The sequence below is a fragment of the Poecilia latipinna genome, unplaced genomic scaffold, assembly GCF_001443285.1.
Source record: "Poecilia latipinna isolate Pla-1442-1.1 unplaced genomic scaffold, P_latipinna-1.0 Scaffold55, whole genome shotgun sequence".
In the NCBI taxonomy this organism is placed as follows: Eukaryota; Metazoa; Chordata; class Actinopteri; order Cyprinodontiformes; family Poeciliidae; genus Poecilia; species Poecilia latipinna.
In genome coordinates, this window is record NW_015112671.1 from 620786 (window position 1) to 636911 (window position 16126).

The 16126-nt window shown below is 38.6% G+C and overlaps 1 protein-coding gene across 3 annotated transcripts in view; it reads left to right on the plus strand.

Moving 5' to 3' along the window:
• sipa1l1 (signal-induced proliferation-associated 1 like 1) overlaps positions 1–10342 on the plus strand; it is a 75336-nt gene extending 64994 nt beyond the window's left edge. For 2 of the 3 annotated variants that reach the window (XM_015054284.1, XM_015054292.1), the window contains 7 exons: positions 2232–2417; positions 2734–2899; positions 2984–3218; positions 3855–4025; positions 4133–4244; positions 4335–4413; positions 6108–10342. In XM_015054284.1, the coding sequence (XP_014909770.1) occupies positions 2232–2417; positions 2734–2899; positions 2984–3218; positions 3855–4025; positions 4133–4244; positions 4335–4413; positions 6108–6251 (1093 nt within the window). In that variant the 3' untranslated portion in view covers positions 6252–10342. The remainder of the gene's footprint in view (positions 1–2231; positions 2418–2733; positions 2900–2983; positions 3219–3854; positions 4026–4132; positions 4245–4334; positions 4414–6107) is intronic. The other variant, XM_015054300.1, reaches the window with a different exon arrangement.
• The last annotated feature ends 5784 nt before the right edge of the window (positions 10343–16126 follow it).

Sequence of the window (16126 nt, forward strand, 5' to 3'; positions counted from 1 at the left end):
AAAGATGAGAATAAAAGTGGAAAAAAACCCCGTAATACTTTTAATAATCATAAAAGGTGATTTGGTCTCAATCATTATTATAAGATATATTTTAAAATAATTTATTAACATGTCACATTTATCAGGTTGCTTTGCTGATTATCAGAAGGCAAGAGGAAGTATTTATGCTAAGCAAATGTAATAATTATTGAATAGTGAATAAATGTGATCAAAACATTCAAATAGATAATTTTTCTTGACATTTTGTAGCCTAGAAGTTAATGCTATTGGGAGGCTCTGATTTAGAAAATGTGTTTCCATAAACCTGACAGGAAGTGCTGATATTCAAACTGTATGTTTGTGATGTAACAGTACATTAAACTTCCACCATCATGTCATATGAATCAGTTTTTCCCCATATCATATCTTTCTGTGTTTAAAACAACATGGAAATCCATCTCGATCCTCCTTCCCCTACACAGATGAACCTGGGCTTATGTCATCTCAACCAGCTCAATCTGTCTGTGTTTGGCAGACGACCCGCATTCCTGAGATCTCCATTCATGCAGTTCTGAACTGACTCTTTTCCACTTGATAAAGAATCAAAACAAGAGAATAGGATAACTGAAGCAGTAGGAAAATAAATCATGTGACTTGGGGACTGTATTATAAATTTTAGACCAACAAAAAAAAAAAAAAGAATCGTTGGAGAGAAAAGACATTCACTGTTTGGTTGAACTGTTTCTGAAACACAACCCGACTTTTTCGTACTCTGAATGATGATTCTTGCACAAGTTTTGGGCCTGGTTAAGCTGGTAGACACATGATCCAGTCAGAGGCCGAGGTAACAATCTAAAGCAGATGGCAAAACACAAACTGTGTGTTGTTTTAAAGTCATAAACTCACTTGGCCTGTTTTGTAGCTGCTTTTTTTTATGTTTTCACAACTTTTTATTACTTCTAATATTTATGGACTCAGTCGACTCCTATCTGCTTCCAAGCAGCCAAAGCAAACAATTTGTGTAATAACTTTAAGATGCAACTTGCACACATACAAAAAAGCAACATATATATTTAGCTTTTATAAACTAACATAAAAGTTTCACCTTTTTACCCAAGTTCAGCTTCGATTTTTGAATTTGACTCTTTTATTTTCTAACTTGTAACCTCAGCACGTGCCGCAGCGTGATTCCTGTTCTCATTACTTGTGCCAAAATTTCTTTACCCAAAAAGACCACGTAGCAGACAGCCTCCTTCTCAGCAAGACTTTTGCTGGAAACCAAGCATAAAGAGTAATTTTAATTCCCTCTTATCTTTCCACATTAGGCCTCTGGAAATGTGGAACACATGTCCTACTTTTCAAAGCTGAGCTCGTGTCTCAAGCTGAGGCGAGCTCCTGTGTCCGGCTCTTCCTGTTGGACCAAGTTCATTTCATTGGTCCAGACAGAGTTGCACTATAGTTGTTTACCATCAGAGTTATGGAGGGTAAGAGAGGGAGGTAAATTTGGCTGCTGCTAATATGTTTAAGCAATAAGTACATCATGTGCCTCTTCACATTTGGGTTACATGTGATAAATCAGCACAGAGTGACACATATTTATAGGAATAGGGACATTGGGTTTAAATAGGGGTGGGCATTTATCATATCATTTGTAATTTGTAAACGATAAATTCCAATTAATGATGCTTAAAAACCCCTAAAACTGTCTGTATTATCCATATTTCTCTGTTTGTCCAATAGAGGTGATTAAATAAATATCAAAACATTTGAAAATATGATTTAATGCAGTTACAGTGTGCAGTTTAGTGATGCAAATCACGCTTTTTTAAAAATTGTAATGATTTATTTTTTTTAAATGTGACTGATGTCCAAAAGAAGCGTATGCTTTTCAAGACCAGTATTTGTGTTTGTGGGGTTATGATTGCTATTCCATACAGTCACAGCCATACAGTTACCTAAAAAAGTAATAATTTGTATTGTCGCTTTTACAACAGCTCCACAAAATATCGGGATAAAAATTTAAACCCATATCGCTCCCACCATTAGTTTAAAAAAAATAAAATATATACATATATATATATATATATATATATACGTGTGTGTGTATTTTAAAGTGGGGGACACATTTATATTGCTACTAATCAGTATTATTTACTAAATAGTTGGAATTTCTTTTGAGTAAAACATTTACTCCTTGTTCTCTCCTTACCGAGATAATTATGCATCATCTCATTTCCTTGGTTTCTCCTCAGGCACTCTGGCCACAGCTCACCCAGGGAGGAGTCGTCGTCTTCAGCCACCTCCCCTTCGTCTCAGTCTTCGGTCTCTCCCGGGCCAAAGACCTTCTACCCCCGTCAGGGAGCCCAGTCCAAGTATCTGATTGGCTGGAGGAAGCCTGGCTCCACCATCAACTCTGTGGACTTTGGAGACACACGGAAGTAAGGAAGAGCGGAGAGCATTACAGCAAATCTTTTAATAGTTTTTCTCGAGGCTAAACTCTGATGAAGGGATCTGTTAAAAATGTAAATATTACCATATATTTGTCTTTTTATTTATGTCATATTTAGTTGGCATTTCTCCTTTGCCTCTTTATTCTTTTTTTACGTTTGACAGCATTTTTCTCCTCATTACATGCAAGTCTCATCAGAATTCATTCAGTAATGACATATCTGTAGCTTTATTGCCTCCTTGTGGCTGAGGATTGTACAGCAGGCACTTTAATTTGTCACACTAATGTCATGCTTATGCTTTCAGGAAATCTCCAGGTGAAAGTGGAGATGTGGCCCCCACCCCGGCAGCGAGACCGTCACTTAGAGACATGCACTCCCCCCAGACTCATGCTAAATCTACTGTGGAGGAAGATATTAAGAGACACCCTGCTCATGACACTCCACCTCCACCAAGAAAACACAAGGAAAAGGTAACTTTGCACAGAAGCGGACAGGGAACAAAAGTAAGATTTTAAATGATCTCATCCCCACTCTCACCCTTCTATTCGACTCAACACGGCCAGAAGTCGCCTCCAAGCCAGCCGCTCAGCCGTCGCCGCTCGCTGCACCGCACCCTGTCAGACGAGAGCATCTATCGCGGTCAGCGGCTCCCCTCGCTGAGCGACTCGGTCACTGAGCCGGCGCTCGCCACCGACGTCCTCTTCAGCTGCTCCACCCTTCCTCGCTCTCCCACAACTCGCGGCGTGCCCCTCAGGCGGCCTTCCTACAAGTTAGGAGTTAAACTTCATGGTAAGAAGGAGAAAGATTTACTTTGTACAGGATGCAGGTGCTTAAAATCCCTTAAAATACTTGAATTCTGTATAAAGTTCTTGATTGAAACTCCAATCTAACCTTTTTTTTTGAAAAATGCTACTTACAGTTTAAACCAGATATTTTCATACACCTAATAAAAATGACATGTACACACATTTTCTCACCATCTGAAAGTAAATCAGACCAAATTTCACTTGTTTTAGGTTACCATAATTATTGGCTAAATGTCACAAAACGAAGTGACATTTAGCTTGAATTTTTTTTTCAAGCTAAAAAATTCAAACTTTTAGCTTGAAAAGTTTGAATTTTTCAAGCTAAAATTCAAACTTAGCTTGAATTTTCCTGTAGGAAAAGTGTGCAAACCGTGCCCTTAACATGTTTCTTTATTTCTTTTTCTTTCTGTAACAAAACTTGTGTCCCTCTCACAGAATAATATGTGTAATTATGTGAATATTCTTAAATCTGAACAGTGATGAGACATTAAAGTTGCTTAACATCTAAAAGAACAGCTTGAAATCCATGTAAATATGAATGTGGAAATGCTGCCCCCTCTTGATTCGAAAGGTGAAGTGCTTGATGATGCGAGAGTTGTGCTCTTTTCCACATTGACAGGTGACCTTTCGGCGTCCGACACGTCATTGGTGGATTTGGTGGAGCGTCATCGGGGACCCCTCCCTCAGGAGCTGATGCCCCTCCCCTCTTCAGGTAGAGACAGTCCTCTCGAGTGGACTCACCTGGTGGATGTGGCCAGTACCTTCGAGAATGAGAGAAACACACACTACAGTAAAACAAAAAATACTTGTTCTACACCTTAAAGCTCATCAACACACCGACTTCTGTGAATGCAGAATTTAGAATAACTTGAACTTTTCTCCTTCTCCTCCTTCCAGTCCAGAGAAGTTACGTGTTTGGAGATGCAAACCACCGAACCAGCGGAGCATCCAGTCCTCAGCAGCCACACATAGAGCTGCAGCCTGCTCCTCTGTCACGACCCTCGTCAAGGTTTTTATTTTCACACTGTGACAATATTCCCCTTTTCAGCAGATTTTTGATTTACAAACCTGCTTTCTGGGATGTTTTGCATTTCTGCAGTGAGGGTCACATAGGGCTGGAGAGGAAGGTGACTAAACTGGAGGCCATGGTGAAGATGCTACAGGAGGACCTGAAGAAGGTGAGAGAAAACTTCTGTTACCTGTATTCTGCATCAACTCTACCATCTGGGTGATAACTTACATTAGTTGGATCATTTCTGGGAAAACAAAAACTAAATTAACTAGTATTAGTATTGAGGTTGGTCTTCCAGTGCTGAAAAACTACCAGAAAGCTTCAGAATGAACTTTATTTCATCAGTTTAATTGTGTAGAAACAAATATTATGTATTGATAAATGCTTTAATGTTTCTAGTCTGAGCTAATTTGCCTGATTGTTACGTTTTATATTGAAGAAAATGTTTTCTTTGAATTTCAAAAACGTTTTTACAGTTTATACCTAATAAGTTGAGTTTTATGACAGGATTGTCAAATGATCCTTTTGGCTTTTAGGGACTTAATATTGTAAAAATGATTTCTAAGCAATCTAGAAAAGAATAAAGTTGGATTTATTTTTTCAAATCTCCATAAATAAGGAGTAAAATAGACAATTGAGCATGAAAATAAAAATGTTTTCAGTCTTTATTCTGTTAACTAATGTTTTTTTTCTCATTTATTTTTAAATTATGTGATTCATTATTGATTTACCACATCATAAACTATAGATAAACGGTCATACAAAAATCCAAATGGGACTTTTTCACAGCTCTTTTTTTTTTTTTTTAACCTCTAGTTTTGCTTAAATCAAGATTTATGGTTCTGAAACTAGTTCTGGTTTAGATACCACAAAGATTTTAAATCCTCTAATAAAAAATGACAAAATTTTCCTGCTTTATAAATCTATTTATAGTGTAGGATAATAAGTCTAAGTGTAAGTCTCATATGAAGGAGAACTAATCTAAACTGGATTAGATGCTGTAAGAGTTTTGAATCTTGTAATTAGATGCTATCGTTTTGTCTAAAATATTACAAACATCTAGAATCACGCATTTCTTGTTTAATTGATAATTACAGCATGGGTAATAAAATCATTTTTTTACACAAGCGGCAAATAGAACGAGCATCACAGTCTACGTTTTGCTGAACCGAATCTCTGTTTTTATGTCCACCCCACCTCAGCCGTGCAGTTTACTTTTGTTGTACCTTGTGGAGGCTTTTTGAAATGTCAACTAAAAAAAATAATAAAAAATCGGCCCACAACGCTATTCAGTCAAGCTGTGACTCACTGTCTGCAGGCGGGAAATGTTTATATAAACACACACACAAAACTTCTCTGTCTTAAAGTGCACAAGTGAAGGCAACTTTATTTTCTAAAGCTGGAAATGTTCTTGGAAAAGTTGCCCTACATACAAAATGTTTTGTGCGCCTCGCTTTGAGCAGTGGGGAAACATGGTAGTGGCAGCATCATCTTATAAGGATGAATATATGAGGAAGACTACAACCCTAGAGCTACAAGATAAAGTCTATTTCATGTGTTGGAACGGTCCAGTCAAAGTACGGACCTAAATCCAAATAGGAATTTGTGTCAATTGACTGAGCTTGAGGAGTGGCTAAGAAGAGAGGAGTTTGTGCAGATATACTCTAAAAGACATATGCACGCCACACTTTTCAGCTTTTTGTTTATAAAACGTTTTGAAAACCATGTGCGAAATATAGAAGAAAAAATGGACGGCTGCACGAATAGCACTGCAGATGTTGGTGAGAAAACTGGATTCCGTACTGCTCTTCCCTGAAGAGCTGCTTTAGATTCACTTCCTGACCTTTTCTTCTTGCGCAGGAGCGGGAAGAGAAGCTGCGTCTTCAGTCTCAGATCAAGAGGCTCTGGGAGGACAACCAGAGGCTTCAGGAGGAGTCCCAAACATCAGCTGCCAAGCTCAAGAAGTTCACAGAGTGGGTCTTCAACACCATCGACATGAACTGACCTCATCTAAACCCCTCACACACACAAGCACACACATCGCTCATTTGCACACACGCTGTTTGCGAAGACGCAGAGTGGGATTTACTAGACCCTTTTTACAATCTTCAGTTGGTTTGTAATCCCCTCTAAATCGTGACTTTCTGTTTAAGTCAGGAGGATGAAATTAGTGGAACTCTCTTCTCCTTGTTTGACTCCCCTGATTTTCATTCAGTGGCCAAACAGATCTCCTCTTCCTCAGCCACAAGATGTTGACTTTCTTTCGCATTTATCCCAGTGGTCAAAATGGAGAATCCGCTAACATTTGGCCTTTTTACTCACCAGTTTTTCCTCATTCTCCTGCTCCATCTTCCTCTAAAGCATTCCTCAGCTGCTCTGACAAAGCAAACACTGTTTGCACCAAATCGAAGACGCCTCTTAAAAGAAAACCACTGAAACGCCACACAAGCCTGTATATAACAGATCTGCTGCTGCAGCAAACAAATACACACATTATAGATCTGAAGCCACAACAGAGAAGAAAGCTTTTAATCTCACGTTAACGGATTCAATTTTGAATATATTTTTTTGCGTCTAAAATCACTGGACATCCAGCTTTCAGACATGTTTATTTTCCATTCTACTCCTATTTCATTCAGATCTTTTTTGTACACACCCACACCTGAAAGAGGAGTGTATTAAAAGCCATTGGCAAGCAGTGCCATAGACCAAGACTGATCCTGTGTTAATTGGTCCATCTCAGCTCTACGTGTCTTAAAAGCAATAGGAAGAGGTCCGGACTCCTGGAGTTGTTTGAGAAGAAGCTGGACAAACAGAACACCTGATGTGGAAAAGGGCGTATTTGCAAGAATTCAAATCTAAGCTGCAAAAAGAGCCTTCATCATTTTTCCTCTGAGAAACAGGGAAAATAAGGACTCATCCTCCCACTGCCTGAAAATGGAGAGCCGGCGGATTATAAATAAGAGACGATTACGAGCTGGAACGTTTGGAGTCTTTTTAATCCCAGGTTAATTTATTTCCTTGTATTATAATTCCCATAAATGAGTTGTTCTATTCGTACAGTACAACTGACATCAGTGTTTAGTTCTTCAAGACTAATGGTCAATAGTTATATTATTTAAATGGCTTTCTTTCCTAATTCTACCTAAAGCCTGACTATATGCTTTTTATTCTGTATTATGTTGTGTTTTGTGGTGCCCAAGCCTGCTGTTGTGTTGCTTACAGTGCCCTCTAGTGGTGACCAGTGAAAAATGTCATGATTTGTAAATGTGCTGCTTATCACTTGTGTTTTATTTAATTTTTTTTTCTTTTTTTCCAAATGCTCTTTTGATTCAAGGCCACAAAAACTCTTAGAACAGGAATGAGAATGAGAAGAATAAGCTGCCAGCATCTAGAGACAATCAGGTGGATTTTTATAAAAAACAAACAAACAAAAAAAGGAGCAGACTTAGTGTGGATGTTTGTGTGCGTGGAGGTTTATTTGTGCATTACATCTACAGTTTTCCTCAGGTTTAAGGGGACAAAATATCGTCGGGGAGTAAATTTGCACATGTTGAAGAAGTATATATAACTTTTAAGGATTTGAAATGTGTTGCCATAGTGAGAATGTCCATAAGTCTTACCCAGCCGTGCCTACAACACACACTCACTACTTTGTGGTCATTTACTACCAGGCAGAGCGGGGATGTGCCTTTGAAACAGCACCCAGGGAGCAGATAAAGAAGGGAAAGCCTCTTGATCTTCATCTGGATACAGTAACACACTTCTCGTTTTGTTTTAAACCACCTTCCCAATTTTTGTAGTTTGCTGTTGCGAGGCGTTAAATGTGTCTGGTGACTGGAAGCAATCAGACAGGTCAGTAACGTGAGACGGCCAGTCTTCACGCACGAGTGTTTGGATATGTGTGCCTTTTATTTGTTGGGAAAATTTGAGCTAAAGGACCTTGAAAAGCAAAGTTTAGAAGCCACAAAGAGAGAACTCAAAAGTTTACCCCTGTTAAAATGGATGATTTTTGTGAGGCGGAGATCATTTCCAAAAGTTCCCCTTCCATGTAATTCAACTAAAAAAAACAAAACAAAATGATTAGGATGGCTGCCATGCCGTGGTTGCATTAGTGAGCATTCCCATATACTAATAAACTGTTGAAACTGAATTTCAGCATTCTCTTTTTAACAGGATGTTGTTTTGTGACTCAAAGGTTCCAGTTTGGTTCTCATCAGACCATAACGGATCCTCCCTCAAGGTTTTGAGGGATTGTTGCTATTGAACGTTTCCTAAAAAGTTGTTTGTATCTTGTGATCCTGCTTTTTTAAATTTAAACGTACAAGTAAAACAGGAGACTCTTGTCAGATGGAGAACACGACCAGCATCTTGTCTTTTTAATCTCCTGACCGATAACTTTGTACACTCAGAACCGTTAGATTAGGGGTGTCCAAAGTGTGGTCTGTGGGCCACATGTGGCCCTTGAAGTGCATGCATGGCCCCTGACCACAAGTCAAGAATTGTAAGGAACTTGGCCAAGAAAATAGAAAACAATTGATCATGCAAAAAAATGAGAAATTGTCTCTTTCTTTTACTAAGGCAACAGTTGGAACCCTTTTTTATGTTTTAGATCTACAATGATATACATATTTCACAAAAGAAAGTGGGAACAAAAGACAAACTCCTGCATTTTCTATTTAAATTTTGTCCTGCCAATAGGTACGTTTTGACTCCACCGTGTTAAATCCATTGCAGCCTTTCAATAAATTATTTGGATATTTAATCCGAGTCGCTCCAGAAGACCGAGTGCTGAAACTAAATCAAAAACTAGTTCAACAAATTATTAGTCCAATTGTTTGCACACTTAAGCAACAACAGTGTCTTAAAAAAATGATTTCTTCCCCTTAGAGTTATGAAATGCATCACAAGAAGCTGACATTTTAACGGGTGTGTTTACTTTTAAGAGCTGCTGTTTTTTCCATGCAGGTGTTTTTCTGGAAACGCTTTACTCTCTGAAATGGTTATCATCCCCCGTTCTTACAAACGCTGGAGTGCATTAAGATGTACAAGTGTCGAGGTGAACGCCCTGCTGTGTTCGCCACACATTTCCAGAAACGTGAATGTAGAGTGAAACAAGCTTAAAGAATTGTAATGTTTTATTATTATTATAGGCGAATTACTCGTTCAGCTCTGTTGTTTTGCAGAGAGAAGCCAGCAGAGTGGACTCTCTCTGCAGGAGACTCGGTTCTGTTTTAAGAATCTCTAGTTCGTCTTTAACAGTTTTACAAGCATCTGTAGAAATCAGCCCAGAAGATGTTATTGATCCACTAAGACTTGTTTTCTGTTTAATTCAAACAAATGTTAAGTGACTAATTAAGTTTCTGTACATGGGAAGAACTGTGGTTTTTGTTTCTGCAATGAAGAATGACAAAATATATCGTGCAAAGTGTATCTTATACAAAAACTCTCTGTAAACTAGTAAAGTTTCTTTTTTTAATCTGTAAATGTATTAAGTTACAGTTTACTCATGAACTTTGTTTTGTTTCGCTGGACAGGACGGATATTTCAAATGTGAATGTAAAGATGTTTAGAAGGTTCATTTTGTTTTGGAGATCCTTTGCACAGTGTTGACGCGTTTTGGATATAATAAGGGTTAATTTACATTCCAGTGCAGTTTCTTTATTTTTTGTCCAGATGTTTTTGTGCGGCTGCCGTTTGACAAAAGGAGGATGCTTAATTTTATTTCCCCTCATAAAACAGGAACCCTACTTTTCTTTAATGCGCCACTGACCAGGTGGGGAAAGGAAAGAACAGACGGGATGTTGCACGTTTCGTCGGGATGCTCGTCACGCACAGCTTGCGAGGTTGGCGACTGCAGCAGCAGCGGGAGGATGCGCTGCTGCGTCGTGGCGCGCGCCGTTCGCTCCTCTTCCAGGAACAAAACTCCGAAAATAAAGCACACAGCATGAAGAGAGGACCAGAAGTTTTACAAAAATACTGTTTACATCCCAGATTCATTGTCTTTGTAAGATGTAAAAAAAAAAAAAAGGAGTATGACCAAGACATTTGCAGTGATCACAGTATTAAAGTTTCTGAAATAAATAAATGCTCTATCAGCTTGGTGTGCTGTCATTTGTGCTCCTCATGCATCAAGAGCAGCTCAGATTCAGGCCTGTCTCTTCTGTCTCCTGCTCTGGTCTTGTCTGATTGCACCTTGCAGTGAGTAACTACAGAGAGAGAAGTTGAATCTGACCTGCGGAGGCCTCGGGCTCCCACTGTTCTCACCGATTCATCTGATTGGACTTTAACTGCTCCCACTGCCAGGAACAAAATCTCTCCACCTGCATTTTCTCCTCCTCTCAGCATGCGGTAGCCACTGCTTAAAGGGAGGGAAGGAACTAACATCATCCAAAAATTATAATCCGTTATCCGCGGTTTGTAAAATGCTTCTCATTTTCACACGGAAGCAGAAATGCAATCATGAAGAACTGGCAGCTGTAACAAGTTTTAATCGCAGCATTCTCCATGATTACTGGTGCGCCTAAATAACCGAACAACCAAAGGTAACATAGTCACCTTATTGTGCCGTGAGCTGGCGCCATGTCCCTTTAAAAGAGCCGGAATGCAATTTGACACCTTAAAATCGCCTCCTTTAATGCATCTTTTTATTCATTCTGACATTAAAAATTGAAATGCGTGGTTCACAGCTCATTTTTATTTTACCCCACATCAAGATCACCAATCTTCTCTAGAGTGCACTGCTAAAACTGTTAAAGTATTTTATCTTTATCTGGATTTGATGAGTGCTTCTTAAAATTAAATATTTAACATATTTTCACCTTGATTTACTTTGACACTACAAATAAAAGATTTGATTGTTAAAATGAAATTTAAGTTCTATTTATGTTTCTCTCTGATGTTTAGAGGGCCAAATAAATGGCTAAGGCGGGCCGGAGATGTCCTGCGAACCTCCAGTTTGACATAAGTTCTAATTTTTCAACTTTCGGTATTCAGGAGTAAGACAAAATTTACATTTTGGTCTCATCTCACCAGACTTCATCCTGCTGATTATTGATTGAATGAAGTGCATTTGTTTCAACAGATTTCTGCATCTTCCTCAGGTAGGTTTTCCTTTTCCTGCAAGTTACTGAAGATGGTCTGTTTAATAATCACCTTGCTGCTTTAGACAGTTGGTTGCAGGGTTTCATTTTGTAGGTGTATCAGAGTGAAGGAGGCCGAAATATTTTAGATTTAAATGTGTAAAAATAGTTTTCCTTCCACTTCACCATTATGCGCCGTTTCATATTGGTTTAGATAAAATTCCAATAAAACACATAGAAATATATAAATGCATTCATATGATACTATATTAACTAATTAAAATGTAATCATCTGTCAGCCATGATTATCGGACTTCTCAAACAATAGACTTGCAAAATCAGGAAAAAAACTTGTTTGATCTGTGATTATGCGCTGCCCTGAAAGCAAATCGTTTTTGATGAGATTCTTCTGCTGTGCTAGGAATAAATATCCATCCAATAAATATCCTCAGTGCTGGCAGAATAGATATGGAAGAACACTGTGATTGCAAATAGTTGCATATCTTACCCCAGACATCAATGCATCATTTGCTGATCCCCTCGTAAGAAAAACAGCTTTTGTTTTTGACAAATTTTTATGACTTTTGTAATGATTTGCAAATGGGATCTGCAGTTGAGACGGTTTATAAACTGAAGCCAGCAGGTGGGTGTAACATTATCTCTGTCCACCTGCGGTGATGCACAGAGACGTTTTTGTCTTCAGAGGTTCAGTCGCTCCTGGGTCGGTGCAGAGAAAGAGTTAATGAAGTGGCAATTCATGAATCATCCTACAGGTGGATGCAGAATCAGCTGGACCGTCTTACCAGGGGCTTCAGGTTTGAGGATCTCGAACAGAAGTAACCTGTTTTCTTTTATGCCTGTTAATTCGCAAATGCAAATCCACCATATAATCCTGGTGCACCCAGGATTAATTGAACAATCAGCTGAGTTTGATTGTAGTTATAATTAGGATCAAATTAGACGTTATGTGATTAAATCTGAATTCAGATCTGATTCATTCGAGATTAATGTGAAGTGTGTCGGTTTCTACATGTTCTTGTTTTTACATTTGAATATAATGTCACTGAATAACATGCTTGATTGGAGTCATCTTCATCTTTCTGTGGAAGCAGGAAGTAAAGTAGAACCTAAACAAACTTTTGTTTCGATAAAAATGCCAAAAGACAGTTTAGAGCAAACATTTTCCTCAACATGATGAGCTGCAAATCAAACTAGAAACTTTGTTTCTTTCTGCAAAAAAAAGCAAGACCAGTAAGTTTTATTTTAATGTTAAACCACAAAATAAGATTATTAGTCTGTGTTTTGTTCTCATCTGCAGCTCAACAAAACGTATAGAAGCTGGAATTTATACGATTTTATTAAAAAATACCTTTTTTTGCATTCTTTTGAAGCTGAATGCAACCCCCCCCCTAAATTTTTATATTTCAGGTAATACGAAGGGTAGCATTACCAGCTCCTTTCTGCTAACGGACTTAAAATAAGCGAACCCTTCCTGTTTACCAGGAGACAGGCTTCCTCCTGACTCTCTCTCCTTTCTCCTGCGTTGTGTGCGGACCCTTAGTGCTTTTATCCCACACACTCCAGCAGCCCACACAAAACGCCTTCACGTCTCTGTGTAACTCATCAAGCACTCGAGAGCAGAGACCAGAAAAAGTCGAGGTGTTTTGTTCGTCGGTGGCAGAGCCTTGTTGTTTCAGTGTCATTTGAGACGCGAGTCGTCCCTCTGCGGGGCTTTAAGACTGCCTGTCGATTTTACACGTCATCTGTCAGTCGCCGTCTTGTCTCGGCTTCTCAGACACATCTTGGAAATTTCCACAATTGCTTTTATGAGTCCACTTATAAAGATGTGGACTGCCTCTTTGGAAAAACAACAAACATCTAAACATAAAGAATCAAAAGTCCTCTGAGCTGCGTCTTGTCAACAAGTTTTGTGTTTTACCTTGAATTACTGTTAGATGTTATCGGTGATGATGATCTCATTTTTGTTTCCATTTCCAGCCACACTCAACAGCAAGAAGACCTGAAGGAAGACTGTAGCACACCAGGGATTTTGTATATTTCACGTTTCCTTGAAAGAGGAGGAATCTGCAGAAAACAGCATTTTTAGACGGTCAAATGTGACACAAGAGGTTTTTGACTACAAGAATGCCATATTGTGATCTGCAGCTAAGTAATAGGCCATTACACCCTTTTTCAGTTCTGGTGCTTTGTAAACTGGATGGTTTTGTGTATTCCTGGATATTATCTTTAAAAAAAAAGAGATAAAACCATTTCAGTTTTCCTGATTTTGTCACATTTTAATCCAATTCATTGACACTGATTCTGTTTTGGGTTTAGGGACAAAACTTAAACTAGACCATTCTCAAATATGAGTGTTATTTGACCCAAAAATGTTTGATTTTCATCTCATTTAATTAGAGGACCTTTGAAAGTGGTTTTCTTTCAGCGGTGGCTTTCTGCATGAATTAGCAGTGAGGGTATTTTGCCACATAAATACTTTTAAAGGAAGACCAAAGTGTTAAATTTTAGCTTCATTTGACCAGAACTCTTTCTTCCAGGTTTGATGTGGCCTCTGCAATGTGTGTGGCTGTATATTTGACTTTTAGGGCTTTCAATCTTTCATAAAGGTACAATTTGACAGATTCATCTGCACAGATTCTCGCACTTGAGTTTTGGATTCTCTCATAGTTACCACGAGCTTCTTGGATGAATACAAATGCATTTGCCACATTTTTCAGATTTTATTATTTGTAAAAACGTACTGGAAATAATTTGTCACATCTTCCCACTTCAACTATGTGATTTATGTTGGAAAATCCTTTTAAAACAGTAGATTGTAGCTGCAACTGTAAGCTATTAATTTATTTAATTCTCAAGCACTCCCAAAACATGCCGTTAAGCGTGCTGTTAGTTAGAAAAGATGAACAAATATGGGACATCCTTCTGGAAGCTTTTTACCACCACTTATGACACACACACATTTATACTCTCATAAACCCAGTGGGAACTTCTCTTCCTGTTTACTGATGCTCAATAATTCAGTCCGGAGTGAACGTTATAGCTTCCACCCATGAGCAGATGCAGTGTGTGTCTGTGTGCGTTCATGTCTGCCTGAGCAGATTGGCCCATTAGTATCAATTTTGTTTTTGATGACAGTATCCTCGTAAGTGCATCCTATCGATTTTTAAGCTTATTTTCTTTCGCTGGTGCAGAGCAGATCAGCATGAACATGAGAAAGCAAAAAAAAAAAAAAAGAGAGAAACAGCTGGCTGTTTGAAGCCTGCTGCAGCCCCCCCACCACCACCTCACCCTCCCCACTCCCTGTCCCAGTAATGGCTTATTGAATCAGGGCACCAAATATTTTTAGTCTGCAACACCGGTTGAGAAAATAAGCCGCCTGAATCGCAGCAAATGGGCCGTCTGTTGATATCCTCATTGTGGGACTGGGTTTCACACGCAGTATAAACTCTGTTTCTTCCCTCGGTCCATCATTGCATCAGTCGCTTTGATGTGCCTCAGCGCTCGGCCAAAGTCCCCATCAGCTAAGAGTTGTAACTGCAAGGCGAGCAGAGCTGTAAGCTTTGCCCATTTTCAGGATGAAGAATTGGGGAAGATTACTTCTAAACAGAGGGTTAGGTTTAAAAAAGAAAGGAGAAGTGGGTGAAAAGAAAGTTCATGCTTCAGAAATTGTAGCATTGTCAATCATCCTAAAGCACACAAGCTGGTGGTATTTGTTTATGCTCCAGAAACAGCAAATCACATCAGCGCAGAAGCGGAGAAGAGTCATAATTATATTCATCCTGGCGTATCAGGATTTTTAGTTAATCGTCATTTTAATATCAGCATAGCAGGCATGCCTTCACATGAACACAATCCAATTACAGTGTGTAAGAAATATACTAAAAATCTGTATTTTGCTGCAGTTTCACTGAGAAGTGTANCTTACTACAAAGCAAAACTGCAGGTACTGCAATATGGAGGTCAGAACCCCACAGTATCAGTGGAAAGCCTTAAATTCCCCAACATAAAGAGATCTGACAGCCTCCAGCAGAGTTTAATTCATTAATTTCTAAGGAAACTGGAACAAACATCACTTCCTAACTGTGAGACATGAACCCTCAAAAGTCTGACTTTTTGCACCTTTCGCTCTTGTGCAGAAAGCCTTCTTCATGATGTGAGATTGAGCTGAAAAAAATCTCTTGTCCCGCAGATGGTGTTCCTGAAATTGTCAGAACATGCATTGTTTTGTGATCTGGAGCTGTTGTTCAAATACACCACAATGCATTTCAAATATCACAAGTTGCAGTAAGGAAATCTTTCTGTCAGTGGAGAACTTTTGGAATGAAGAAATTATTCTTTTTTTCTCATTCAAATGACGTGTCCAAACCTTGAATTAGAAAAAAATGGAGAAAGATTCAGAATGGCTTGTTCATTAAAACTGAGACAGTAGGATTTGAAAAGAAAAGTAGATAATTTTCCGGTTTGACGTAATGTTTTTGTGATAAGTGCCTGATTACATTGCAACATGGTCTCGAGGCAATGTGAGTTTATTGCTATAGCACCATTCATATGCAGGATAACAAAGGAACAGAGATAAAGTGAAATACAAAAATACACATTAAACAAAATGCAAACATGAGACAAAATTAAATAATTTAAGCAGATAGAAAGCTAAAACATTACAACAGTGAAGCAGGTTTTGCAGTGAAGCAGGTGTTGTGCTTTTCGTCGTCTTTTAAAGGATAGTTTCTGTTTCTGCATCCAAAGGAAATCCTGCCTCCGTTTGTTTATCTCTGA